Source organism: Anopheles funestus, chromosome 2RL, assembly GCF_943734845.2.
Source record: "Anopheles funestus chromosome 2RL, idAnoFuneDA-416_04, whole genome shotgun sequence".
Lineage (NCBI taxonomy): Eukaryota > Metazoa > Arthropoda > Insecta > Diptera > Culicidae > Anopheles > Anopheles funestus.
This window is the reverse complement of record NC_064598.1, coordinates 30,974,935-31,001,541: the sequence shown is the minus strand read 5'-3', so window position 1 is coordinate 31,001,541 and position 26,607 is coordinate 30,974,935. Positions and strand designations below refer to the sequence as shown.

The window sequence follows — 26,607 nt, the reverse complement described above, 5'->3', positions numbered from 1 at the left end:
ACAAAAAGACACTCATTATTCTTCTCTCGTACAGTTCTGTAGCGGAAAAACTAAAACTTGGACTAGCTGTTGAGCCGGAAGAATTCGCCGAGGTAACGATTTACTTTAGCGATATTGTGGGCTTCACGACGATCGCTGCCCACTGTACACCGGTGCAGGTTGTCGATTTGCTGAACGATCTGTACACCTGCTTCGATGCCACGATCAACGCGTACAACGTATACAAGGTAGAGACGATCGGAGACGCGTACATGGTGGTCAGTGGTCTACCCGTCCGAACGCCCGACCATGCGGAACAGATCGCTACGATGGCTTTGGATCTTCTCTCGCAAAGTGGCCACTTCAAGGTTCGCCATCTACCGGGCGTTCCGCTGCAGTTGCGCATCGGGCTACACACTGGTAAGTGGAACGGAACATTTCCTACAGCTCATCAACATTTATGATTATAAAATTTTCCCCCAAAAATACCACGTACAAAAACCCGTCTCTTCTTGCCTGTCGACTTCACTAACCGTGCGTTACACATTCGTCTGTCGTCACCGTTACCGATGGCTGTTACTGTGTGCACCATGCACCGTACAACCCTGCAGGTCCCTGCTGTGCCGGTGTCGTTGGTCTAACGATGCCCCGATACTGTCTCTTCGGTGACACGGTCAACACGGCATCCCGGATGGAATCAACAGGTACTGACGCTGTTTATGTGTACCGAAGTGGCACAACGCCACACGTACACATTATGATTCGCTTTGCTCCACATCACACTCACGCACCATCACACCGGCGCTCACCATCAATCATTCATACGCTTTCCGCTTTCGAACTCATTTTCCACATCATCATGCTTCATTGGCACCTTATATTTCATGGCTCAACTAACCATCGACCAGTCATGACCGACACATGGGTAGAAGTAGAAAATTAGATTTGGCAAGGAAAGATTTGTCCGTTTTTTCCCCCACGCAAATGGAATGCGATTCTGTGGGTCCGATGTGGTAAATGTGATTTTTACGGGTTCGTTCTGGACTGTCAGTCAACGTGCTAGACAGTTTGTAATTCAACTGTTTTGGGTAACGTTTTTGTGGGTAAAGGTTTTGTGGTAAAGTTTCCATGAGCAGAACCTTTTGTGGGAACAAACAAATAAAAAGAAGTATAGGAAACAGTTAAAAAAGGGCTTTTGAGTAGTCCCCGTCGTTAGTGTGATCGGGTGGAAAATTCTTTAACAAATTTATGCTCATCAAATATGCAATGGTCCTCTGGTAATAGCCTTAAAAAATAGGCCTGACAGATCGGAAATCTTGCAAATCATGTCTACAGTTTGGGGATATTACTCTGACATAACCGATCGAATCAAATATAATATGCTTAATTTTTTATACTTATTTCTAGGAATGCAGTCTAATGTATTCCTTTAGAACATCTTTTTTGAACTATTAGTTACTTTAACTTAAATGTTAAATATTATCTCAAAGAATGGATCGGAAGGATGGCAACGAGAAGTCAACCAAATTGGGGTGTAGAGGATTTAACAGAAGATCGTTAGACAACTGTGTAGTACGTCGAATAGGAACCAATAGAGGACAACAAGGACGCGAAGCACGAGTTGCCAGATACAAATAAAGGAAAGAAGGTAAACAACGAGCGTCTACGCAGTTCGACACAAGAGAAGCAACAAACTTTGTTTGAGAAACACAACGGTGTTCGACTAAAGTTTCGAGTCCCAACCATTGGCATTTTTGATCATAATCCGATTAGCTATCTTTTTTTTTTGCTGATTGAATATCGAGTAAATGATCGTTGTACCCTTGCCATGCTCTCAATCGATGAGTTGGAGCTGGGTCTCCGAACAACATGGCGCAACAGTACAACACTTTTCAATATATCGATTATATCGGTTGCCATTCGTTTAATTAAATTAATAATTCTACAAGCTTTTGTACCAACTTTACACCGAATTATTTACAGACCTGTTGGCATTTTACCACAATAGCCTTTACATTATATGCTTATGATTGATCTCGAATTTGGGGTGTTTCTCAAAAACAAAACTCTCCTCCATCAGATATTTCATTCATCATTAACCAAGCACAATCAAAATATGCTTGTTTGAAGACCTTTTGCCACGGTGGATTAATGTGCTTCACAAAGCTAAATGTATCATTTTGTCCTCAAACATTAACATCCCACAGCGTGCAATCGAACGAACGATTGATTGATGATCAAATTTTCCGCCCCAAAATATGATGAACATTTGTCGCTGAAGAAATCAATTACGCATTCTCTCGCTGTTGCGGTATGGTATTTAACGATTATTGCTTATCTTATCGCAAGTCTACTATGGCTTCTGGGCCACGGCCGGTGCAGTTCTGTTCACGTCGAGTTAAAATAAGCATAATCAGCCGTGGCACGTCTACCCGTTTCAATTAGCAGACAACGAAAATCGCATTAATTAGCATATGTGTTTACCGAACACGTTCGACTGCACGGCATTTTATCAATGCACGCGTGTACAAAATTTATGATCGTTTGTTTTTTTTTTGTTGTCGAAACCCAGCGAATAAATTGCACTGTTTCGCTTATCATAGTGCTTTTGCGGCTGAACTGTTATCATTACCATATTTTCAGTTTTGTACTTGAGTTGCATCCCTACCAATTCGTGGGGAAATGCTTTGAAGTATTAGTGTGTGGGCGAAAATGAACCAAAACAATTCAAACGTCATTGCCCGTTTCTGTCAACATTGATGCTTATCGTTAAAGGAGAATTTTGCTGTTTTTTTGGTACAGTTTGACGTCATCCAATGCCAGCTGTTAGCTGGTACGAGACAATCCGGTAACGTGCATAATACGATGCATGTAACTAAAATTACCCGTATTCGTTCCTTTGTGTCATAATTTGCATTTTTCTTTTTCCTCTTCGTCTTTTCATTCACTTGAACAAAATAAAGTTGGTTGGAAATTTTACCACGAGCAGGTTCTATTTCCTCAAGCACATTTACCCATTAAAAGGTTTCCGGGATTATTCGCGTACAAAGTACCAGGCGCCTCCACCTACATGCTAGTGGTCGCATCATCGATGTCCTTCGCGCAACCCGTGTACTCGTCATTCATACGCTTCTACTCGCATGCCTATCTTCACTCACGTACACTGAATGTAAAAACATCACCTTGCATTCATTTTTGCACTCGCTGGTGCAAAAAAAACGTTGAAAATACGCCACCATTATGAACGAAGAGAGGAGAAAAAAACCCAAAAAACGACGGTTCATACAAACCCAGCTAACAACCATTCCCGCTTGGGTTTTTGGTTTTTGGTTTTTCTCTCTCTCCTTTTTTTTGTTCTTTTTATATTCATTCTGCGACATTGGAAAACCGCGCGTCCGTTGCACTCGAAAAGGATCGTCCTGGAGAATTCATATGTCCCAACAGACGTGCAATTTGCTCGAGAAAGCCGGCGGATACGTAATCGAGCCCCGGGGACCTATCGAAATCAAGGGCAAAGGCAAAATGCACACGTACTGGTTGCTCGGGAAAAAGGGGTTTGACAAGGCACTGCCACCACCACCACCGATCGGGTAAGTAGTGCAGCACACAGTGACCCTGATTCATGGTCATATTAAACACCAAACCAATCACTCGAGCTCTACCCAAAAGTGGAGCTGATTTTTTGTTCTATTTCTAACAAAATTTCTTTTTCGAATTTTTAGTATCTCTTACTTATCATTTCGATAACTTCAACTAAATAAAATCCCATCCCGTTCTCTCTACACGAAAAAAAATAAATAAAATTCTCAGTAACAATATCAAAAGCTCTTTACAATATTCAAAAGAATGTGTACACAACCCTGTAAAAAATTGCGTCCATCTTTGTTAATCAGTTAAAGGTCACTCAAACAAAAAAACAGCATCCCTCCTGAGGTTAAAACTTGGTTCAATCTTAACCTTTGAAGAGATTATAAACATCCTACACCTTAAAAGGATCTTAATACATACAGTTTTCGATTTTCACCCCTTTTTCTCACATTGTTCACCATCAACTAATGACCAACTCGATTGCTTCGGCCATCTCGGTGTAACACGCCGCGCTTTCATCACCAGGGAATCGCACGGGTAAGTTTAGGCTGCTAATCCATCCTCCTAAGCAAACATCCACTTCTCCCCGTTTCGGGTTGGTTAGTTCCACCCATGCCTCGTTCCGCATGCTTGCAGCTGCTTCAGCACAAGCTATAACGTTGTATATCTTCTTTTATTACCCATCCACCGGCAGGCTCGATGTAGCGATCCTGAAGCATTCGCTCTTCCAGTCGCAACAGAATACTCACACTAAAATCAATAACGCCTCCATCCAGAGCAACACCTGCTCGACGGCGAACCACTCGTCCAGCCATTCGCCTTCGGTTGCGGGTGAATCGATCGATGTGAAGGTGGAAATAACGCCACCCGTTCCGCCCGGGCTGGATCAGCAACCGGGACACGATACTGCCGTCCTCTCGACCTCCTTCTCCATCGATTCGAGCTCGAGCAACAACACGTTCACACTAAACCTCGGCGACTTTGTGCAACCGACAAAGGCGACACCTCTGCCGAGCCCGCAAACACGCAAACTGTCCGAAGTCATCGCGGACAGTTCCTTCCTGAATGCGAACACGAACTTTGACCGGCTCAATCCATCCCCAACGTCCACCGCCAGTTCGACGCGACTGTTCAAGCGCATCGAAGAACTGATTGACCTTAGCTCACCGTACAACTATTACAAGTGTTTAAGTCCGAGCGAGAACAATCTGTCCCAGTGTACGGAATCGCGCTACGGTAGCTACCAGTTGCGCTCGGACAGCTGCTCTAGTAAACCCGGTTCTACACGCTTCCTGCGGCGACAGTTTAGTCTCGATAAGGACGACGTTGGACCGTCCTCAGGTGGAACAACCAGTGGTGCAACGATGAGCCAGAAAGCGACGCTCGATACCATATCATCCATATCAGTCGATCGAGAGCAGCTGGCACGGATGGGCACACTGACCTCCATACCTTCGATCAGCTCGACCAACTCCGCCTCACTGCCGGGCGGTGGTCAGAAGCAGCGCAGTCTCGCAATGCACCGACAGCAATCGGCCAGCGTCGCACAAGATCTCGAGAAGATCGAGGAGATCCCACTGTCACCGCAATCCTTCATCATTAATCACACCGGTAGTAGCAGCACCTCGAGCTTGCAGTCGGAAATCAACGAGCGTGGCCGAGCGTTCCGAAACGGTGCTGGACCTACCGATCGGGCCCACAATGGGAAGGAACTACGGCTCAGTGTGGAGGCGCTCGGTCTTCGGTGAGTCCATCAGGTCAGCTCGGTGTCGTTGCTGTAAGCGCGGTACGGTAATCCGGGAAACGATATCAACCAGGCTCGACTATAGTAAACAACCAAAAAACCCAGATGGAGGGAAAACATCTCGATAAAGCGACGGACCACGCGGTACAAATGTGATCCAGATTTTTCCGTCTTCGGATGATATTATTTACAGTACAGACGGTGTTGTGTACAGTGTGTGCAAGCACGTGTTCAAGCATGTCGCTATGTTATCCTACTCGGTTTTCAGCACCCAGCCCTTACCCTGGGAAAACTTTCTCCATGCTTCATGTGGCGCTGTCCTTACCACCCCGCACCCAAAAATGCCTACCGGTTGTATGTGTGTTTATTTTCTCTCTAGCGCACACGAAAACAATCAACAAACGTTAGCAACAACAAACGCAGTTCGCCGCTCCGTACGGACACTGCAAAGCGTATCAAATTCTCGATCTGCCGCAAGACACTTTTTCCAGTGGGATGCAGGCAACGGAAGGCAACGTTTCGTGGAATGTGGCAATGAGTTGTTTGGTTGGGCCCGCAAGAAGAAACAACTCGATGGGTTGCGTGTAGATCGATGTCCATCATCTTTTTGATGTGCAACAGTGTCGAACAGTGTCGAACGGTGGTTGAAAATAAGTTTGAACTCAACCGGGTTTTGAATGGCGCCCTTGTGGAATGTTTGGCCTTTATTGTTGCGCTTGTTCATTGGTATTTCGTGGAAATGAAACGATCACAATTCTCGCATCGCTCAAACGTACTTGTTTCATTCTCAGTTTCGAGCAAGATCGGTAAAATACCGATAGATATTGTTTGTTAATGAAGGAAACTAAAATGTGCTACGGAATGTTTCAGTTTTTTTGGTGATGAATGTGAGCAAATTCAACTGCAAGGATAGGAGTTTGATACAAATAAAAGAAAGTTTTAATATCTTAAAGACTATCAGTTACATTGCAGTCATGTTACCACGCATCGGTTGATAATATTTAAAGAAGCTTTTCTTCAGCCTTTAAGTACATCGATGTTCTTACGTATCAGTTCCATTTTCCACTCGACTCACCCCATTTCGAAGCCGAAAACAGACACCCATCTCCCATCTCCAATTGGATTTTCATCGGTATTCTAACAAGCCCTGGAAGGCCTATTTCCCCCCGGGAAAAAAGGTACTAGCGTAAATTGCAAACATTCTAAACCCATTACAGCACCATGAGCTGCTAGAATTTGGGAAGAGTAAGACACGGGCCAGAGGTTTATCCTTTCAATTCGCTTAAGATCGCCCCAACCAAGTACAAACGCAACATCATCATTTATTAATTCAACTCTCACGCCTCAGCTGACTTTTGCATTTCCAACATTCGCGTTCACCGTTCCCCGCCTGTACCAAAAAAAAAGCGGTAAGTAATCCGCTTTCGACCTTCAAAGGCCTTTCCGTTGTAAAGCGTTCTATACGTTCTACACGGCTGCTGTACTGTTCCCCGGCTGGGTGTCCCCGCCTTGCTGTTGTTGGTGGTAATTTAATTTAAACACTACTTATTTATTCACAACAGTCAACAACCCGAGAGCAAGTTTCCTCCAAACCTGGAGGAATGCTGTACAGCTTATGCTGTAGTGTACCGTAGAGGACGGGACGGGGCTGGCTCAGTTCCTACGTGAAGATTTCCTTACGAAAACCCAGCAGGAAGGTCAAGTCGTTTTGCTCCGCACGTACATGGGTGTGGAATTAATTAGTTCAAACTATTTTCACAGCCACTTGCACACGATGGCACGCGCCTTTCTCAATCTGACCTGAAGGCGTCCTTTTATTTGGTGTGATTTTTGTTTTCCACTTCCCCGTTTTTGCTTTCGTTCGCCCGCAGGAACGATTGCCCAACCGGGATGATCTTTTCGGTGCGATTAGCGGGAAAGCTATAAATTGGCGGGAAAACCGTTTTTGGGGTTAAATGTTCCCACGAGACTGCACTTCCCCCCCGGGGAGGGTTTTAGGCCCGTTGCAAAAGCAATAAACGAAATTCTGATCCAACAATTAGCACCGGACATTAGCAAACGCTTCCGTCTACGCGCAGGTCGATGAAGGTCATTGGAGCATCTGTTCGTGCGCTAGTAGCACGCACAGTTGCTGATGGGCACAAAAACCTGAAACACAGATTGGAACGGAATCTATGCAACAGCTGGCGCTAGGCAATTTCCTTTCCAAGTTTCGCGTTTAAGTTTTTGTTAGGCAATCATCATAAATATTTCAGAAAAATCATTTCATTTTTTTTTGTATTACAACCAAGCTGATGCGACCCTTGATCGAGGCGGTGAAAAAGAAAATTGGAAGAGAATTTCTACTGAAAGTTTAAATTTTTTGTATAATTTTACTCCTTTAATTTTTTTTACGGCCGGACCGTTTCAAGGCTTATGTTACCACGTAGAAGGATAGTCAGTTCTTGCTATGGAGGGGACGGTCCGGATGGGATTTGATACCCTGTCCTATCGTATAGAACCGGCGCCGTTTATCACTTACACCACCGGCACGGCTCAATCCTTGAAATTATTTAATGAGTAATACAAAACTATTTAATGAGTTTAAATTATTTTATGAATAAACTTTTTCCTTTACTAGCCATTTCAACAAAAAAATCTCACTATCAGGTGTCTGTCCTGTTGTGTGTGTGTGTGTGTGTGTGTAAATAGATTGTAAATTAACACTTGTAACTGTGACCGTGTACGTGTTCTAGCGAAAAACATAAATGCCCAAAAATTAAGTGGTAAAACTACTTGTGTAGCTATACATTACGAAAGACAAAACCAAATAAAAACAAAAACAATCCTCGTTATCATTTATTTGCCAATCCCTCCCTCCTCATCGTTGTTGAGTCGACTGAAACAGTAGCATTCAAATTATGATACCACATAAACATAAAAACCTTTATCAGTTAAAACGTTGTACTCTCGCGCCACTCTACACCAAGATAAAAGGCCGAATGACGTATGGTGAGATTGTTAAAATGTTAAAACGTGTTAAGATAGTCAATAATTGGAACTGTGCAAAAAGTGTCAAAAATAAATTTATAAAATGAACGGCTAGCGCATAATGAACGCGTGATAGATAAATCCAAACAACTCCAAACTCCGCTTTTGTACGCCGTAGTGGGCATCTTTGAAGCAAGATGAAAACAGTTACTTTCTAGAGTTGTGTGTTGTCTGCTCCGTCAGAATTCCCGTTTCTTGCCAATCCGTCTGTTATTGGTCTATACTAAAGAACCGTGAATAAATAGTAAAATTACAACCACTCGCCTGACCTGGGTTTAATGCAAATGTGTGTCCTAGAGTAAAAAGTAGAACAAACAGTGCTGCATCATTTCCTAGAACTCATCAGCTGAGATGCATCAATCCAAACAAAACCATAACTCTGCGTCAAACGAAGACGCGCGCGGTTGGTTGCGCTGATGTTCGGAATGTTTGTGCAAGCGCAAACTGCACGTTTTATGTTGACGATTGTTGTTTTTTAAGGAGTGAGGAAGAAGTCTCTGTGTCAGTGTAACATTCACACAAATAACCATTCCCCAACAGGTCGCCCAGACACCACTGTCGGCCCGACTTGTCGTACGTTTTGCGAGCTATAACAAAAGAGAAAAGTTAAGTTTGTTTCAAGTTGTCATTGTTTTTGTGTGTTCGTACTCGTATGTCCCCAGTTTTCCATGTCCCACCCCCCACGTTCAAAACAAAAAGGCTAGTTAGTGGTTAGAGAAGGAGCACACAAAAAGCGCAAACTAAACAGCAACAACAAACATGCGAAATGTAGGTAAAATGTGTCCAAGCCACATGAATGTCGTCAACGCTATTAGCGGAAGCGCCAATTCTACTACCCGAAGTGTACAGAGTCACGTCTCGAAGAGAATACGATTTATATATCATCTTGTGCTGTGTAGAACCGAACTGAATATGATGAAGGGGAGGTGGTACGTTATATAGTACACGTGCTTGCATGTGTGTGAGAACACTCATATATAGTATATATACTCTAGTTAAGGGGTGAGGGACTGTTGTTCCCCTTACCTGTGGAATGAAGACGGTAAACTATTCAATCATGTTTATATGGATGTTAGAGATTATTTTATATTTTTCCAGAACTTCTCCAGTGTAGTATTGGAATGAAAATAAATTAATGCCAAACAGAACTTTATTATGGTAGCGCGAAGCTGAACGTTTTGTGTTGGGTTTTCTGTGTAATTTTATATATTTAACATACATGCGAAATGGGTTTGGGCTTTGACAACCCCCTTTATATACGATTGAATAGTAAAGCTAATGTTATTCGTTTTTAATGGCTATAGTTTGCAACTTTGCGTTACATATTATCATTTTTGTAGCATATTTTAAATGATATTTATTGCTATTACGGTTTTTTGCTTTAGTTTGACATTGATTGCAAACAGAATCGTTTATTGTATATTTTTGTACTGCTTTTTTATTTGATTTAACGATTTTTTATTTGATTTTAATACTTGAAGTACACACTTTAAATTAGAAATGTAAAAGAATCGTCAAAACACATAAATAAATAATGCTAAAACGAAGTGTTTTAGTCAAAATTTGATAATTATAGTTAGATAAAATCACAAACACTTATCCGATACTTAGTAGTAGTGTAAAAGGTGAAGTGATTTAACGAATGCAATTTCCCATGCATAAAGCGTTTCATATGCAACGTCCAACCATAGCATGAGCAACACTGCCATAATGCTGCAGTATGCCATGATAGCTTAGTAATAAATAAAACAAGCAAATAATAATTTTTCATTTGCATTTTACCCATTTGATTTTGAAGATTAACACAGTTCCAACAAATAGCTTGTTTATTCAAGGGCATTCAGCAGCATTTTCCTGTATTTTTCCCCTCTACATAATCTACTCCGCATTTATTTATTTTCTTTCCCATTTGCTTGTTCATAGAAGGCTAACACTTTTTATCCGCTTGTTAAATTTTAATTAAAAATCAAATATGTATTCATTTGTTATTAGTACTTTTTTCTTTTAAATAAAAACGCGTGGAAAAACACAAAATCAGCAAAATTAGTTTTACAACCTGTGAAGGTCATACACGATCGATACGAAGCTCGAGTTACATTTTTAATGCAATTGTTTGCAACTTTATACATTTGCTTAATCAAACAAAACTTTTCACTTTACTAACACATACTTCTTTTTTGTTTTGGATGGTAAGTACACTTTTGCACGTTACACGTCTAACCTGTTTGTGCAACCGGGGGCCAAAAAACACTTTATTCCAGCAAAAACGGTCAGCATCTAGTGTAATTTCATTACAAACTCTTACCTTAATGCCAATGTCCTGCAGCATTGGCGTTGACCTTCGCACCGGACGACATTCGACCAACCAAGGCAACCAAAGGTAGCGGACAAGATTCCTTACCACCGAAAACACTGGCTGTGAAAGTGTACAGCATTTCGTGCACATAATTAGATTCTACTCGCACTAACCACATTCCATGCCCCCTGAAGCGGTGTAAGTGCGTAATGCGTTGCCTGGAGGAATTGGGTAAATAACGGTGCGCATCCTGTCTGCACACCATTTCCACCCCGGAGGGCTGCTACAGTTTCGTTAGAATAGTTTCCAGTGCCAGCCCATCGTCACTAATTACCTCCCGCAGCATTGCACGGACGGCAAATTCGTTAAAACGCAACGCCACGGTACGCAAACCAAGCAACAGTTTCCCCAAACGGGCCGACGCTCGTTCGAGGCTGGCAGGATGTGCATTCGCCTCCGGGCCTACCAACGACCGTAGTCCTCCGGTGGGGATGGATGTGCACCGGACTTCCCGACACGGTGCACCGGTCGTACACGGAAGCTCCTTCACCGGTGTAAGTTCGTGACCCGGCTGCTGTTGCCAGCTGTAGTGACTCAGTGCGGTAAGAGCCCGGTCGGCAAGATGTTCCAGCTGGTTGGCTTCCCGTACGCTCAGTGCGTACTCTGTTATCGTTCCATCCATCCAGGTGCGTTCCATTTTGTTTGGCCAATTTCATTGGGGTAGGGGAAGGAAAGAAGCATGAGTATACGGAAAGGGAATATTTCCTTACAAAACGTAACGTACCTTTCCGACACAGAATCAACGTCTCGAGCAATGATAGTTCGATGAGATCGACCCGCAATGCCTTAATGTCCTCCACTACCGAACGCAGATGACCGTCGCAACAGCTAACAATGGACCGACGAACCAAAGAAAAGAAAAAAAAGGACCAAATGCAACTTGCTAAAGGAACGGTGGAACAAGATAGGAGGGGTCACACGCTTCCTTACCGTTCGACCAGCGATGATATGTCGATGGACCAGTTGGCAACGCGAAGCAGAAAGCATTCGTACCACACGTGCCGCAGTATCTCGTTCTGCTGCATCCGGCTCAAGATGGCAAAGTGCTCGTTATGACGCACTTGCCGGATGCACGCCATCAGCACTTGCGATAGAATCTGCACCGAGAATCCATCTTCTCCGATGGGGGGAAAAAGGTAGAAGAACAAGAACGGGACGCACGTCAATGGTACTGAAGGACGAACGGATTGAAGAACTGCCATCCGAAGGATGATGGTGTTTGATTAGCATTATTTGCAAAACGGCAAACTGGCGGTGAGTGAGAGAGTTGCTCGTAAGAAAACCGGGCAGGGGCGTGTATAAAACTCGGTCGTTTTTCACATTCACTCGTACTTGGGAAGCGACTTGGGAGGTTGCTCTGCTGCAAAACTGCTTCGGTTCTTTTCATTGATTACATTACTCGGAATTCGTTTATCTTGAGCACAATGCGTTGAGTGTGGATTGATTGAAGCAGACAGGTGATTGCCTGCATCGATTCCAGTCAGTCGTCTTTCGCACATTTCCGACACCCGTATCCCGAACAATGTAATCCGTTTTCAAACATATCTTTGGCAAAACACTAAGCTTCCAGCTCTCACGATGCAGCACCACAGTTGATTAGCGTAAGCACCCACAGCGAGTGTATGCATCCAGTATGACCACCGGGGGAAAGGAAGGATCGCCAATTATTCACCCACTTATGCATGAGGCCATTGTGGAAGGGGGTTGCTTACACTTTTGGTAGGAACATTCCCGTCTCATTGCCATTACGACGTGGGTTTGGTATTTCAAATGTGGTTTTGGGAATGAGGTTTTTTAAATATTGAGTAAAACGCTTTGAGTTATAGATATTCAGTCTATTTTTAAAGCTTCTAATGGCCTCCTTTTTTGCATATATGCTTCATCATAACCTTTTCACCTTATGACGTTTTGGGTCATTTCAATTACCTGCATTTGTTCCACGTAACACTTTTTGCGCCCGTTCACCATTCGATGGCTTTCTTGGGTGAAGTTTCTGCGACCCCAATTTCCGACCCTTTCTGGGGCCACGTTCCTGCTGCACGGCTGCCGCATTCATGCCCACCAGAAAGCATTTCTGCAGCCGACAGAAGGGACACCAGTTGCGACGTGCCTTATCCACCGAACATCCTTCCTGACCGGCTGCGAAACAGTAAGCGAAGTTTATTTTCTCTCGCCTTATGTTGCCTTTAATTATGTACGCCCAACTCCCCATACAACTACAACCTGGACGGTAGTTCCAAAATTCCCTAAATGGCTGCACTTACAGATGCACGCATACATTGCACGTTTGCGGATACTACGCTTGAAAAAGCAAGAGCACCCATCACAGCAAACCGTACCGTAGTGCTTACCGGAGCTACGATCACCACAGACACGGCACACCAGCGTTTGCGAGGACATTCGGTCCGTTTGTCCGGTTGCCAAAAACTCTACTACCTGGTCGATCCGTCTGTTAGCAGCATTTTATATCCGACTTCCGGGGTTTGGTACGGATTATAGCAGTCTGCTTCTCACACCTTACAAGACGCCGCCAGTAATCATTTATGCATTATTTGCTTTCCCATTGACGGTCAACGCGTTAGTTAAATAGACAAACCGTGGTCTTGGACTATCAGCAGACAAGGACTTGAAGGAACGGTTGGAAGATGATGGCTTATCCGTGTCAAATCGGAGTAGTTATTTTTCCTTATGTACTTGAAAGGCCCTTATAATCGGACATGGGGTTGTCACGTATGCAAGTCATAACCATAGCGCAAAGGGTGAAAAGCAACCTTCGATGACACTCTCGGTTTTGTGCATTTTATCATGAAATAGTACATTTTGTTCAATAGAAAAAAATATTAAGTTATGAAGATATTAAAAATTGAAAAAAAATCGTTATTTTCAATTGCTTGTTAGAAGATCTTGCTAAAGTATTATTATTATATTAATTTTATTGGAAATCAAGGTCTACAAGTATTTATTTTCCTAAGGTTCTTTGTTCTTAAAAACGAAAAAGAAAAATCCTCCCATTATTAACAAAGCATAACTTATTTTATTGATGAAGACAACATTTGCATTCCCAACTGTATGTCCCCATTACCGTTCGTTACGTTCCCTTTGTTCGCAACCGGTAACAATCGGCACAAGAAACAGTTAAACCACCCACTCTGACACACCCTTCAGAATCTCAAACCACACGGTAGCCATACATACGAACTTATTCTTTCACCTTTTTACAAGGAATCCCATTCCCTCCAAATCAATGCAATCGCACCGGTACGACATTGACAATCGGAGACAATCAATTGGCGCTGGTCGGAAACGCGGTATGGAAAACATATCTCACCGCTTCATCGATCAACCGTCATTCTTCATTCCGCACAATCAATCGAACCATCGCGGTGAGCATGACCCGATCGGTGGATTACTTCCGCTTCGATTTCGTACACCTTCCAAGAAAATCCTTCCTACACGTGGCCGTACAAGACGATGGTGCTAGGAATGTGGGTTTTGGAAGCCTGTCGGGGAATCATCAAAATGTCACTTCAAGGCATGGAAGCAACATCGTTATCGATGAGCAAAGGTTGACACACATCGTTCGGTGTAGCCCGCCGCAGACAGCCACGGGTGTCGTACAGGGAATGAATATTTACTGCAAGCAAACATTGAGCGGAGTAGTCTAGCGTCACAGCAGCTCATTAGAATCGAGCACATGGTCAATCAAACACAGTACACATTACTTTGCGAGAACTTTCCTTACAACAAGAAGAATAAATATTTAAATGCTCATCATAAAAAAATAAATCAAACTTATATTAATTATGATTTTTTTTCCTTCACACATTTTAATATTTAAGGGAAATTAATATTAGCTAAATAAAAAAAAGAATAAAACATATTAAAAAATTAAAAAAAAATTAAATTAGAAAATATCCTAAGGCTATAGCCTTAGCTTTCTTGTTGAGAAATTGAGCAAAATTTATAAACTGACGTATTTCAATGCGAATTTGTTGAAATATGTTTCTTTTCAAAAAAATCTATAGATTTGAAATTATTCTAAGGCTATATAGCCTTACATTTTTTGCTGGGAAATTTAGCCAAATTTATAAATTGATGTATTTTAATTTGTTGAAATAAGTTTCTTTTCACTCAAATATTGCTTCAACACGTTGACTGCCACGGTACATGTTTAGTGATTTGTCCGTCAGGTCACTAAATCGCTCTTTGAACCGATTTTATGATGTCATTCGTTTTGCTAATTTCTTGGAAACTCAATAGCATCTTCTGTTTCTGAGTCTGATAATTACAATGTTAATGATAGTGTTTGTGATTAATTTGCTTTCAAGATATTTTTAGAGAATTGGACTTAGAAATAGAGAGAAAAACCGAAGGCTTACCTCAACAATCCAATCAACTGCATGAAGTGAATTTATCGGTCGACAAAATTCATTTGCTTTTGTGGAAGAAAACATCCTAAGTTGATCGCCTTTAAATATGACTCCGAAACATGTTATAGTTTTGATTGTTAATCTACGAGGGAATCATTGGACTTTTGGTAGCCGAAACAAACAAATATGCCTTATAAAAGTTGAATAATGTTGCATTATCACAACTGGCACGAATGAAACAAGGTAAACTAACTAATTTGGAAGAAATGAAAAAAAAGTTGCTTGGATTATTGTTATGCATGGTATTGATAAAAGTAAATCCGGTTGCAAATTATTGGTCAAAAAATAAATTAAAAATGTCGCGCAAAACATTCGAGATTTTACTTGTTAATCAAGTTGATTTTCTGTAAAGATCAATTAGGATAAATAATAAAATTGAAAAATATAAAATTAAATTATAAACTACAAGAAAAGTGTCAGAAAGTGTACGCGAAAGGAGAAAGACTCGTCGTGTATCTCGTCTTTTTTAGTGTTAAAAAAGTGTCATCCACTATGTGGCTGGCGCAGCCCGATCGGAATAATCCCGTCAGTCAAATAGTGATTGATGTGGCAGTCAACGTGTTAAACAAACAATTACCCAAAATGAAACATGTAAAACGTGTCATAAACTAATAAACAACCACACCAAAACTTCTTTAATAGTGCTTTATTCTTCAATACTTCTGTCCAAATATTCAAATACCTCCCGTTACGGTTCGTAATACAGTTTCCTTGTATCGGCATATATATTAAATATGTTGCTACTTGTTACCTTGTGGCTTAGTTTATCACTAACTTCCATTCCTCACGCCTAACTAATTGTTTTTTTTTTTATTTTGAATTATTGCAACACGAAAGAAGCCAGCGGTGCTTCGTCTTCTGCGTCTACTCCGGGTAAAATATTCTAGACAAGATGCTTAATGTTCAAGTTCTGCTCGCTTCTAAACCTCGTAATCTAATTCGCTAGCTAGTTCAATCATAAACCGCAGTGCTGTCTCTCTCTCTATACGGGGAATGCAAATGTGAAAAGTGTTTTCTTCCGTTCTGATTCGCTTTAGCTTTTAAGATCATTAAACAACTCCTTCCTTCGCAAGCAAAAAGAAGTTTGAAGCACTTGTTTCTAGCGTTGTAAATATAAATGCCTACATGTATTTTTTACTAAATATATTTACAGATGCCTTAGCTTCTCATGATATAAGGATGTGTTATGTCACATTTCACTAAACGCTTAAGTATGTGTTAATACAGATAAAATACTAGCGATCATACATGTACTTCTGCTCTCATGTGCTCCCTTTAGTCACAGCTTTTAACCATACCTGCTATTGGTATGAGTTTTTTTTTAATTTTCTGGAAACCATCCGCTTTAAACATCATTTGGAATCTTCGACATCACTCCATCACTCCATCTGTATGTATCGAAAGATCTGATGAGCGTATTGATCGTTCCAACACGATCTTGTTTCGGTATTCGAGTGTCTTATTCGTAACAAAAAAAAAAGGGATAAGTGACAAGCGAGGAACTGGAAAATTGGAATTTCTTGCACATTCGCATAAGTACTCATACTGTTACGTGGCTAATTAATGCTTGCTTAACCTTAAGAAGATGCCATCAACTTTGCCGCCTGAATGACGTTGTGCTGATGATGATATCCAGCCAGATCCGCTGCAGTCGGATGATGATGATGATGGTGATGATGATGGTGCGGGTGTGCATGATGCGAATGTGACAAGGACGCTCCATTTACCGAACCTCCCACACCCGGTGACACGTGGTGCGGACTGTGGTGGGTGTGTAACGAACCGAAACCTCCGCCAAAGTAGCCACTCTGGAGGCAGTTGTTCATGTAATCCCCATACCCATTGCTGGACGGTACGGAGGATGTCGGTGTCGTTGATGCACCCAGTGGATTCGATTCCGATTTAATCTGCCCAAATGGTGTGTTGCTGGTGGGTGTGTTACTGAGCCCACCGAGATTCGATGAACCGGAAGCGTTAGAACCACCGCCACCACTGCTACCAGTATTACCGCCAATGGTCGAACCACCGGACGCATGATTATAACCGTTGACGGGCGAGTGACTGTGATGGGTCGCCAGCGAGTTCGAGCTCGGTGTCGTATAGATGTGTGATGCATTCAGTCCTGCATGTTGCTGGTGGGACGCTGACGAAGACACAACACTCGAGATACTTCCCGGAACTCCGCCAAGTGAACCAGGTGGCGAAAGGGCCGAAAGATCGTACTTTCCTACTAACGACCCTAACGATCCACTACCACCATGATGTGACGATCCGAGTGACGATGGCAGATTATACGACTGCCCGTGATGGGGTGAAATGTGCAGGGAACGAATTGCAGGAGACGAAAGGTTTTGTGACTTTGGACTTCCGGTGAGATTCTTCGAGTTGCCATTGCGATCGGTTTGCAGCAAACCTGAAAAACGAAAATATTGCTTGTTAGTCACTCATTTTCTCACCATCAGCATTCACATTTCACACTTACCGTCACCAATTCCATCATCCTTTTTACCACCCACCAGCGCCATTACGTCCGTCGAACCGGATCCACCCGTTTTCTTCGGCTTACGCTTACGCGTCTGTATGCCATCCTTGCGCATTGCCAACGGTCTGTTCACTCCATGCAGCTTGAAGTATAGTCCGCACGCGTTACATACCGGCTCGCCATCGTTATTGCGCCGCCAAAGGGTTGTCGTACGCGTTCCACAGTTCGTGCAGCACAGTCCTAATCGTCGCGTGGCAGTCTGCTAAAAAAACGAACCGGAAATGGGAACATTGGAGAGAGAGAGAGAGAGAGAGAGAGAGAGAGAGAGAGAGAACAAAGGGGAGTCTCATATCAGTTATGACTGTTGTTTTGTTTTTTTTTGTACAATATCGACACCCCCAAAAAGCATCGAGCCAAATTCAACACCGGCAACCTGAGAGAGAGAGAGGAGCACCGAAGGAATGGAAGCGATAAGCGATGCTTCCAATTTATCGTTCCATGCTGATTGTTTTTCTATCGAGCATACAGAGAGCATCAAAATTCTTTAACGCGCATATTAACATATTAATTTAAACATTTCCTTTCTTCCTTCCCATGAGAAAATTGAATATATACTGAAAACGTTACTGTAAACTTTTAGAGTATTTTTTCCTTATTTAATTTTTTCTAACAGTTGTATCATGATATTTCTAACATTTCTCTAATAGGGTTTAAAAATATTTGAGTAAAAAAAATAATAAAATTAAATTCATAATACGTGAAACATACAAAGCAATTCGGAAAATTCAAACCATCCATGTTGTTTGACACCACCGCTAGAGGGCAGCAGACGTTTAGCAGAGACAAGACCCATTCCGACACATTTCAAATCTTCCGACATGGAGAATTATGGTCTAACCGGGCGTATAACGATGGCCAAATTTATTTCTAATAATTCAAATTTAATTTAGTAATTTGTGAACTATTTGCAATGCTTCGAAGTTAAAATTTAGTTTTCTATTCCTAAAATTATGAGCACAAACCTCTTCTTACCCCACCTCAAAAAAAATCACTGCAAACCAGCTCAGCCCGAAGGGTGTACAGAACTTTAAGTTTGGTTACTTCTGGTTCTTTGCTAAAATCATCTCATTTTAAATTTTGCAAATATAATCATAGGATGATGCGTTAAAACCTCAAATTGCTCCTCTTTTTATGATCTTTTGCCCAAATTTCCTAACCTTTTCATCCCTTTCCTGAAACCCGCTAGGCCGCAAGATGCTAAACGTTATGACAATAACATAAAAAAATTAACAATGACAGAAATTGGATACTCACACTCACCAGTCTCTTGCTGGGCTTTATCAACGGACGGTTCATACCGTTCATCTTGTGATAGAGCCCGCATGCATTGCAGAGATAGTGGCCGGTGCCGTCCCGACGCCAGAGCGGTGTTGAAATGGCCCCACAATTCACACATTCTCTTCCCTCGCCGAATTGGAAATCCATTGCGCTGTCTGCGTGTTGATTGCGTGTGATTTTGATTCGATTTTTTGAGATTTGGTTTTATGTTTTCCCGAACAATCGCAATACGCAAAGGCGCAGGGGAGGTAGTTTTGAAACGGGGATTGGTTTGAAAGGGTGCGAATAGTATAACCGTAAGTAAGGACATACGTTTTCCGCATTTTTTTTTTGGAAAATGTGAGCGAGAGAGAGAACGCGAGCGAGAGAGAATTGTTCGTTTGTTTAGAACGTGAATGTGGAGCCATCGCCACGATTTCGCAAAAAGTCCACGAATGGGAAGAAAACGGCGAAAAACCGGGAGGGAAAGAGAAAAGTGTGTTTTAGTTTGATTTATTCGCTAGTGGCTATTACCTTTTTCAAATTACCATATGGTGAGGTGCGCTGAAAGCCAGTCGGATCGTAGGCGCGCCAGGAACCCATCATCACGTTCTGCGCATAGAACTGGGGTGGAAGCTGCGTATGCGTCGTGCCTGTACGTGTTTCGCCCCACCAAACGAAAAAAAGGCGACGAGGAAAGGAAACGGGAGAGAAAATCAGACAAAATAGCAAATGGCGGATCGTGGGCAAAATTGCACCACAAAACTGGTCGAGCGTGTCCGCACGTCGACGGTCATGAACGTTGCACTTACCAAATCCATCCGCCGGCCAGCCATTTTGTGTGGAAAAGTTGGCCGAATGGGCACCGTACTGGGAGTGGGGCAGGGCACGGCTCGACGGCACATAAACGGGTGCGTTGGCGGCTGCTGCCGCGGCTGCCGCTGCTGACTGATGGTAGGAGCCCGTGTTCCCAGTTGCAACCACAGCTGCCGTCATGTCGGAGTATGCGGCAGACGTGTGAAACATGATCCTAGCCGGAACTCCGTCGTCGTCGTCGATGTTACACTCTGTAAAACCAAAAAAAAACACCACGAAAGAAGGAGAAAGTCAATACGTGGAGACGGGAAGGGAAAATACATTATTTAGTGCACAGAAATGCACGAATTTTCCTCACGATCATGAACCAACGACAGGCGGAAAAATGTGTTCGAACGATAGTGATGACAGATTGCTGGTGTGCCCTGGAATGTGAACTATTTTCACGACCTTTTTCTTCCAAATGAACTAAACAAGGGTTAACCTCACCGACATGGTTCGGCACCTGCATCGTGGGAGGCCTTGCCCTGCAAATACCAACTGTGCCATGGTTTGACAAATGAAGTACATTTTTTTCGAGTATTTATGCCGTGGATAAAAATGTACAGTGCATGATAGAATCATCAAACAGCAGTTCAGAACGTCTAATAATAGACACTGAATGACGTTAGCATGATGCAATAAGCATCTTCTAACTCCAGTAACCATACAGAATAAAGGAAGAAACTGTCCATAGAAATTGTGAATAGCTTCGACATAGTGAAATTATTATTGAATTCCTTCTTATCAGTTAGAAAACCTTTAATGTTAACAGAACGTAATGTTTTAATGTAATGTACGGAATATTCAGAAAAACCTAATATGTGAGAACAACCTAATATTTAAATGATTATATATCAGTTCTTTCAAAGTTATAGGACTGACACAGACTTTAAAAGAAAAGAAAATAATATGGAAAGAAAATGAAATTAAACCTATCGTGATTCAAATGATATTTTCATAATATGATTCATAACATTAGTGACGAAGTATGAATGTAGGATCAAAAATGTAGATTGTATTGTAAATTTGTTAAAAAAAACCCCCTATGATCAACTGGTTACGGCACATTTTCTTTCACTTTCAAAATTTTTAAAGGTATTAAAAGATTTCAATAGATATTTGAAACACATAATTGTACAGCAGCGGAAGTGCCCGGTGGTGTATGTAATAAACGGTGCCAGTTCGACACGACAGGACCAGGTCTCAAATCCCATCTGGACCGTGTCCCCCGTAGCAAGGGATGACTATCCGACAATGTGGTAAAAATTAGTCGAATAAACCAGAAATGTCCATCATTATCTTAGAGGTCGTCAAGCCAAGAAGTAAGAAGAATTATACAGCAGTTCCTCATTGCGAGTTATGCTCAAAACAAAAATTGTATTAGTTCTCATTGTTTAAATATTGATAATGTCCTTTTTAAATGTTCGATCGGCAGGTGTTTGTTAAAACACTGAAAAACACATTTAAAAAGCTTCTTTCTATGCACTTTTTTTACATACGTTTTTAATTATGTAAATAATGTAACAAAGAAAACAAAACAGAAAATTCGAAAAAAAAACAGCTCGGGAAAGGATTTTTGCACCTCTGGAAACAAAATTGCAAATTCTATAAAAATGGATTAACGATCCCATGATCCCTATACCACGAACTTTTTAAATACATGTAACATACATATAAGCCATGTAAGGAACTGGGCAAAAACTTACGTCAAAAATTGAGGTAATTAAAATGTACACAAATACCTCACCAATGTTTATCCAAAATTTTTGCACTTATATAACATTTCTTGAAGAAAACCTCAATTTTGGTCGTAGAACAGAAAATGATGTCCCTTGAAGAAGCCACTCGTTCACAGTTCATTTGTGAGCAGCACAACAAACTATTTCCATTCCACTCGGTGTAAACTTCAGAAAGCATCCGAACCGCTCATCAAAGTACCATAAATTGGAATTAAGATTAGCAACGCCAAATGTCCATTTTCACCAACCCCAGAAATTTACGCCACCGAAAGATCACAGTTCATTTCCTCGATCACTTTATATCGAATGCGATTAACTTGCAGCCATGCCCGGCCACACTGTACGGAACCGTAGAGCCCTCTGTATCTGTCACACTAGTGCGTTTTGATCGTCCTGTCGAGAACCAGAAAGCGCTATACAAGGGAACACAGCAAATGGATGTTCCCGAGCACGAAACGAACGCCATTACACGTTCGGCGAAATACTGCACGCAACAATTTGCACATCTCCTTATCGCACCCGCGCAACGAACTAACTTCACCATCGGTTTGGACACTAAATTTTGTACCAATAGCAGCAGTCGGTACTTTCTTTCCATCAGACATGCTATCGGTTCGGGGATCGGTTTTGCTGGAAGCGTGCTAGATATATGTGCCGCTCCTGGAGCCACACGTCCGTGTCCGTGTCGACCCTTGGGTTTAGTTGTTGGTACCCTTACACCCAACAGTCCCAGTGGAGTCGTTATCGCTGAATGGCTACATTAAAAGGGTTGTTTTTTTTTTTGGTTGGCAACATCAACAAAGCACCACTGTGCACGATGGTGGATGACAAAAACCAGACGTAAAAACAATACGACGGCCTGTAACGCATAAACAGAACCCATAATGAATCAAGCGAGAAATGATCAACTAGCGTCGTACCAGCATATCTTTGATAAGGGCACAGACAGTGCCCAACTACGAGGAAACGAACGTTTTTGTGCGTTATTCTTTTTTGTGTTTTTGTAATTCATAACTTCCGCCCCCGGGTTCGGTGGAGTGGCATATTACCAGCACACCATTATGATAAGCCACAGTAGACATGAAGTGCCAGCACATCAACTCCGATGCGCACGGCACCCTGTACGGATGGATGAACAAGCGCCTCAGAACGGTTTGCTCGATCCGGCCAGGTAAATTAACCATCAGAACCCACTGGGGCCAGTATTGTTTCATTCGGAGTACTGCAGTACAATTTGTGCACTTCGCTTGTCCTTTTGCAATTAACCATACCGTGACTGCGGGTTCTAGACGGTGAGCAATTACCATTTCTTCGTAGCTTCCTGGTAAGTTACCACAATACCGTTTCCTGTGTTTCGTCGGAGACATATTTTTTTATTGCCGTATGAGGGCGTTTTTCAGGTTTGTATTTTTTTTACGCAATGTCGTGCGTCTTATCGTGCTGGAGGACAGCTGCAAAAGTTTCCTTGGAAATTGTTCTACACACCCTGATAACCCGTACGATCAAGTTCAACCGACTGTGCAGTCGCTCCATCCTCAAGCGCACGATCGCACAAACACTTTACTGCCACTGGGAAGTAGTGGCGTTTTTTGGGAAAGGCGGTTTAAACTGTTCACAAGTACCTTACGTTATTATAGCTCAAAGCTATCATGTTGCGATTTCATCCTCATCCTTACTCTTTAGCTCTCCAAAAGCTTGATGAGGCTGTCTCCGTGTGTCACTTTCTATCACCGTACTATTCACCTTCAAAGCGGTAAACACCGAGAGCTCTTGTGGCAGGAAACGTGATCTGCTACGAGATCGTTATCAGGTGCGATAAATATCTCGCTATCGTTCGTTCGGTCGTCAGAGTCGTGCTATCCGTTCGCTGGTTATGCTTGACAGATGACATGTGTTTTTGGCACCCTTTTTTCCTAAGCGGCGCTCTGTTTGACTAGTAATCTTTTGCTACCGGCGGCAAAACAAGACACGGGAACAATATGTTTTGATTTCGTAGAACTTATCGGATTTTGGTTTTTTTTATCCACTTTTTCTATCAATTTAAATTTACAATATTCTACATAATCAAAGAATAAAATCTTTAAGGTTCAATATAATTGACAAAACGATTCAATTTGTTTCCAATGTGTTGATTTTAAAAAAGGTTAGTCATGGAAAGAATGTCTCAATGAAATGAAGGAAATCAGAGTGATTTAGTTAAAAGAATTAATTATTACTTAAACTTAAACTTATGAGAAGAGATCTGAAGATTGTTCTAAACCAATGAGAGTGAGTTAAATCACTAATGTATCATTTAAGCTCTTCATTGAGACTCAAGTAAGCTCACTCACTCGTAAGATTTAATTTATTCGACCTTTAATCTCAATTAAAGTGATTAAACAACATTTTCTTCTGCATAAGAAAATTTACAAAATACAAAACACGATTTTGCTAATATCTGTCGTGAACTTCTCATAATCTAATAATTAACTTTATTACTTTAAAAACAGGAAAAAAACATTCCAATTTCTCTAATACTCTATTCCTTCTAACCTTTCCCCCTAATGACGTATCTTTTTTTTCAGTTCGAATCATGCAACCCATCACAGCATCGGGATCTGAACGAAAATGCACTAAGCCAAACGCGTTAGGGAGCATATATTTCATTGCATTCCTTCCACCCCAATTGCCATCGAAAAGTCGCTCGCGCTCGAGACTGACAATCGGATCCGATAAGTGTTTGGCGCATGATGCAAAGCGTTGCATGGTGGTGGTCGCCGGTACAGACCCAGAAACACGAACAAAAAAGCCAAACGTGTCTCGCGGCGTTCCAAAACATAAAACAGATTCTTTCCATTAAGGTTCTTATCGACCAGCGAGGCGCCACTCGGTGTGCCGCCCTGTCCCGCAAGGTGGCCCCTCGGTAAGCTCTTAAGAAGCCGTTTCAGATGGCCTCTTCCGTATGTTCCGTATGTTCCAGGTTTCGTTTTTTAAGTAAAAATTTTTCTCGTACTGTCTGTTGTCAACACTGTCTTTTACGCCACTGTCCAATGATCGCTTTTCCGATCTCTCGGTTCCGGTACTGGTACGTGGTTTTCTTTTCCAAACATATTCAAACAGAGTTACTTTTTTGCTTTTTTATCCGCCGTAAGCTCATTCGCTGGTGCGATTAGCCATCCACGGGAAAGCAACATAACCACGAGCATAACCACGGTCGCGGCTTTCCAACCAATAAGAACAGTCCGGCCACAGTCTCAACACCGCCGGAATCCGCCACCGTTCGCGACTACCCCTCGATCACGTACCAACTACGGCCAGAATATGTAACCAGAAAGCAAACGATCTTCTATCCCACCTGAAAGACAAGTGAAAGACAAAGCCCACCATAGGGATTTAACCAACCGAACACATTTATTCTCGTTCATCTTATGCCGCGTTTCGTTCGGTCGCGCGATCGCGGAATCTAACCAACGCGCCGCATTGTAAACGACGGAGAATCGACAATAAATGCGATGAAAGATGAAGATTCCGAAGATCCCTGTCACCCTACCTGCCTGCTCGCTAAAGCCACTTAACACAGTCCTGCCACTCTAGCAGGAGATCGATCGTTGGAAAAGGCTGGAACGAATTTAAACCGGCCAATGATGGTGAAGAAAGGCTAAACTCACGGTTTTACGGAAGGTTCGTGTTTTTGATCGTTGGGATTTTTTTGCAACTTCGTCTGTATCCTTCCAGAATTCTTTGACTTCCACCTTCAGGAATCGGTTTTATGCCGCTTTATGTTCTCCATTCGCGGCTAAAATGATCGCTTTCCGAACGCTCGAGTACTCGATCGTTGGAAGGTTGGGGAAGTGCAGTTTTACTGTGCCGAAGGGGTCTGTATGGGGCGTTGGAACGGATAATTTATTATGCACGGTTGCAAACATAAATTATAATCCTTAAAAATTATGATCGCACTCTGCAAAAAGAGACCAGATGCTGTTTATTTTTTGCATTTTCATTTGTTCTTATAACAAGCAAAAGGCTACGAACGAAACAAAAATGGTGTCCACGGACTTGATACAATACAATATAGCAAGCAAATGGAAGTATAGCAACTTCTTATAATCTTTAGGCGCATTTTCGGTAGCAGTATTTTTTCACTTAATTGCGACCCGGTGGTGTAAGTAATAAACGGTGCCGGTTCAACACGGCAAGACCGGCGATCAAATCCCATCTTTACCATTACTGCGTTGCAAGGAGTGACTCTCCAGATATGTGGTAAAAATATGGCCAGTAAGTCAGAAATGGCCGGCGTATCCTCTAGAAGTCGTTAAGCCTGTAAGAGAGAAACTTTGTTCACTTCTGGTTTTTCTTTAAAACTTCAAAAGAACAATGTTTAACATTCATATAGGGAGCCAGAGTTCTAAAGCGCTTAGTAAGATGTTATTGATTGCTAAAAGGTCTGATCTGAACACTTTAATAATTAATTGAGAAAAAGTGTATTTACTTTATTTCTAAATCACTTCTCGACTCGATTTTCTCGACAAAAACATTGATCTTCTACCTCTCGGAAAAGATAGTTAATGATTTGATTGTACAAACTGTTCATTTTTTTAACAGTTATTTTCATTTACAAAAATACAAACATTTTTTAAATTCGTAATATAAAAAGCTGTGCAAAATAAGTAAATTCTTTCTAATTTCTTTTAGCTGCTCTATAAAATATAATTTAATTAGTTTTCGATTACAAAGCCTTACAGCATTAATTACCAAACTCTCGTTTTTGGGGGACTTTGTTAGACAAATATTAATCTTATAGAAATATTGTGGATAAAAGCTTCCAAGACATGCAACACAACGAAAATGTTGCATTTGACATATAAACAAAGCTTCTAAGTAGCATTCTTACGTCAAAAACTTAATTTCCTTTCGACATTCCTCGAATAAAATATCAAACAAATGTTTCTACTCAATTATTATTCCGCTCATAAAATTATTCTAAACAAAAAAAGGAACTGCTTACACTACTTATGCATATCTCATATAAAAAATACGCTCTAGTCAAATATTTCATCACCACTTCGTACCATTAGTGACGTTATCAACCATTTCTTTTAATTTCT

The 26,607-nt window shown here is 41.8% G+C and overlaps 3 protein-coding genes across 7 annotated transcripts in view; 1 reads left to right on the top strand and 2 right to left on the bottom strand.

Moving 5' to 3' along the window:
• Positions 1-9,515, top strand: part of LOC125764274 (uncharacterized) — a 63,004-nt gene extending 53,489 nt beyond the window's left edge. For both annotated transcript variants that reach the window (XM_049428328.1, XM_049428327.1), the window contains 5 exons: positions 35-399; positions 591-683; positions 3,392-3,569; positions 4,093-4,104; positions 4,262-9,515. In XM_049428328.1, coding sequence (XP_049284285.1) covers positions 35-399; positions 591-683; positions 3,392-3,569; positions 4,093-4,104; positions 4,262-5,315 — 1,702 coding nt within the window. In that variant the 3' untranslated portion in view covers positions 5,316-9,515. The remainder of the gene's footprint in view (positions 1-34; positions 400-590; positions 684-3,391; positions 3,570-4,092; positions 4,105-4,261) is intronic.
• Positions 9,516-10,647: 1,132 nt separating this feature from the next.
• Positions 10,648-14,633, bottom strand: LOC125764380 (uncharacterized). The gene is given in 5 exon segments (XM_049428549.1): positions 10,648-11,096; positions 11,098-11,525; positions 11,628-11,814; positions 12,711-12,836; positions 12,962-14,633. Coding segments are annotated over 5 exon segments (1,053 nt in total). The 5' UTR covers positions 13,098-14,633; the 3' UTR covers positions 10,648-10,920.
• A 1,125-nt stretch (positions 14,634-15,758) lies between these two features.
• The window catches only part of LOC125764323 (GATA-binding factor A), a 33,986-nt gene continuing 23,137 nt past the window's right edge, over positions 15,759-26,607 (bottom strand). The window contains exons 2-6 of one of the 4 annotated variants that reach the window (XM_049428469.1): positions 19,739-19,993; positions 19,475-19,579; positions 18,924-19,102; positions 17,610-17,871; positions 15,759-17,540 (exon numbers count right to left, since the gene is read on the bottom strand). In XM_049428469.1, the coding sequence (XP_049284426.1) occupies positions 16,705-17,540; positions 17,610-17,871; positions 18,924-19,102; positions 19,475-19,579; positions 19,739-19,952 (1,596 nt within the window). In that variant the 5' untranslated portion in view covers positions 19,953-19,993 and the 3' untranslated portion in view covers positions 15,759-16,704. Of the gene's footprint in view, positions 17,541-17,609; positions 17,872-18,923; positions 19,103-19,460; positions 19,580-19,738; positions 19,994-26,607 lie in introns of all 4 variants that reach the window. The other 3 variants (XM_049428470.1, XM_049428471.1, XM_049428473.1) reach the window with 3 other exon arrangements.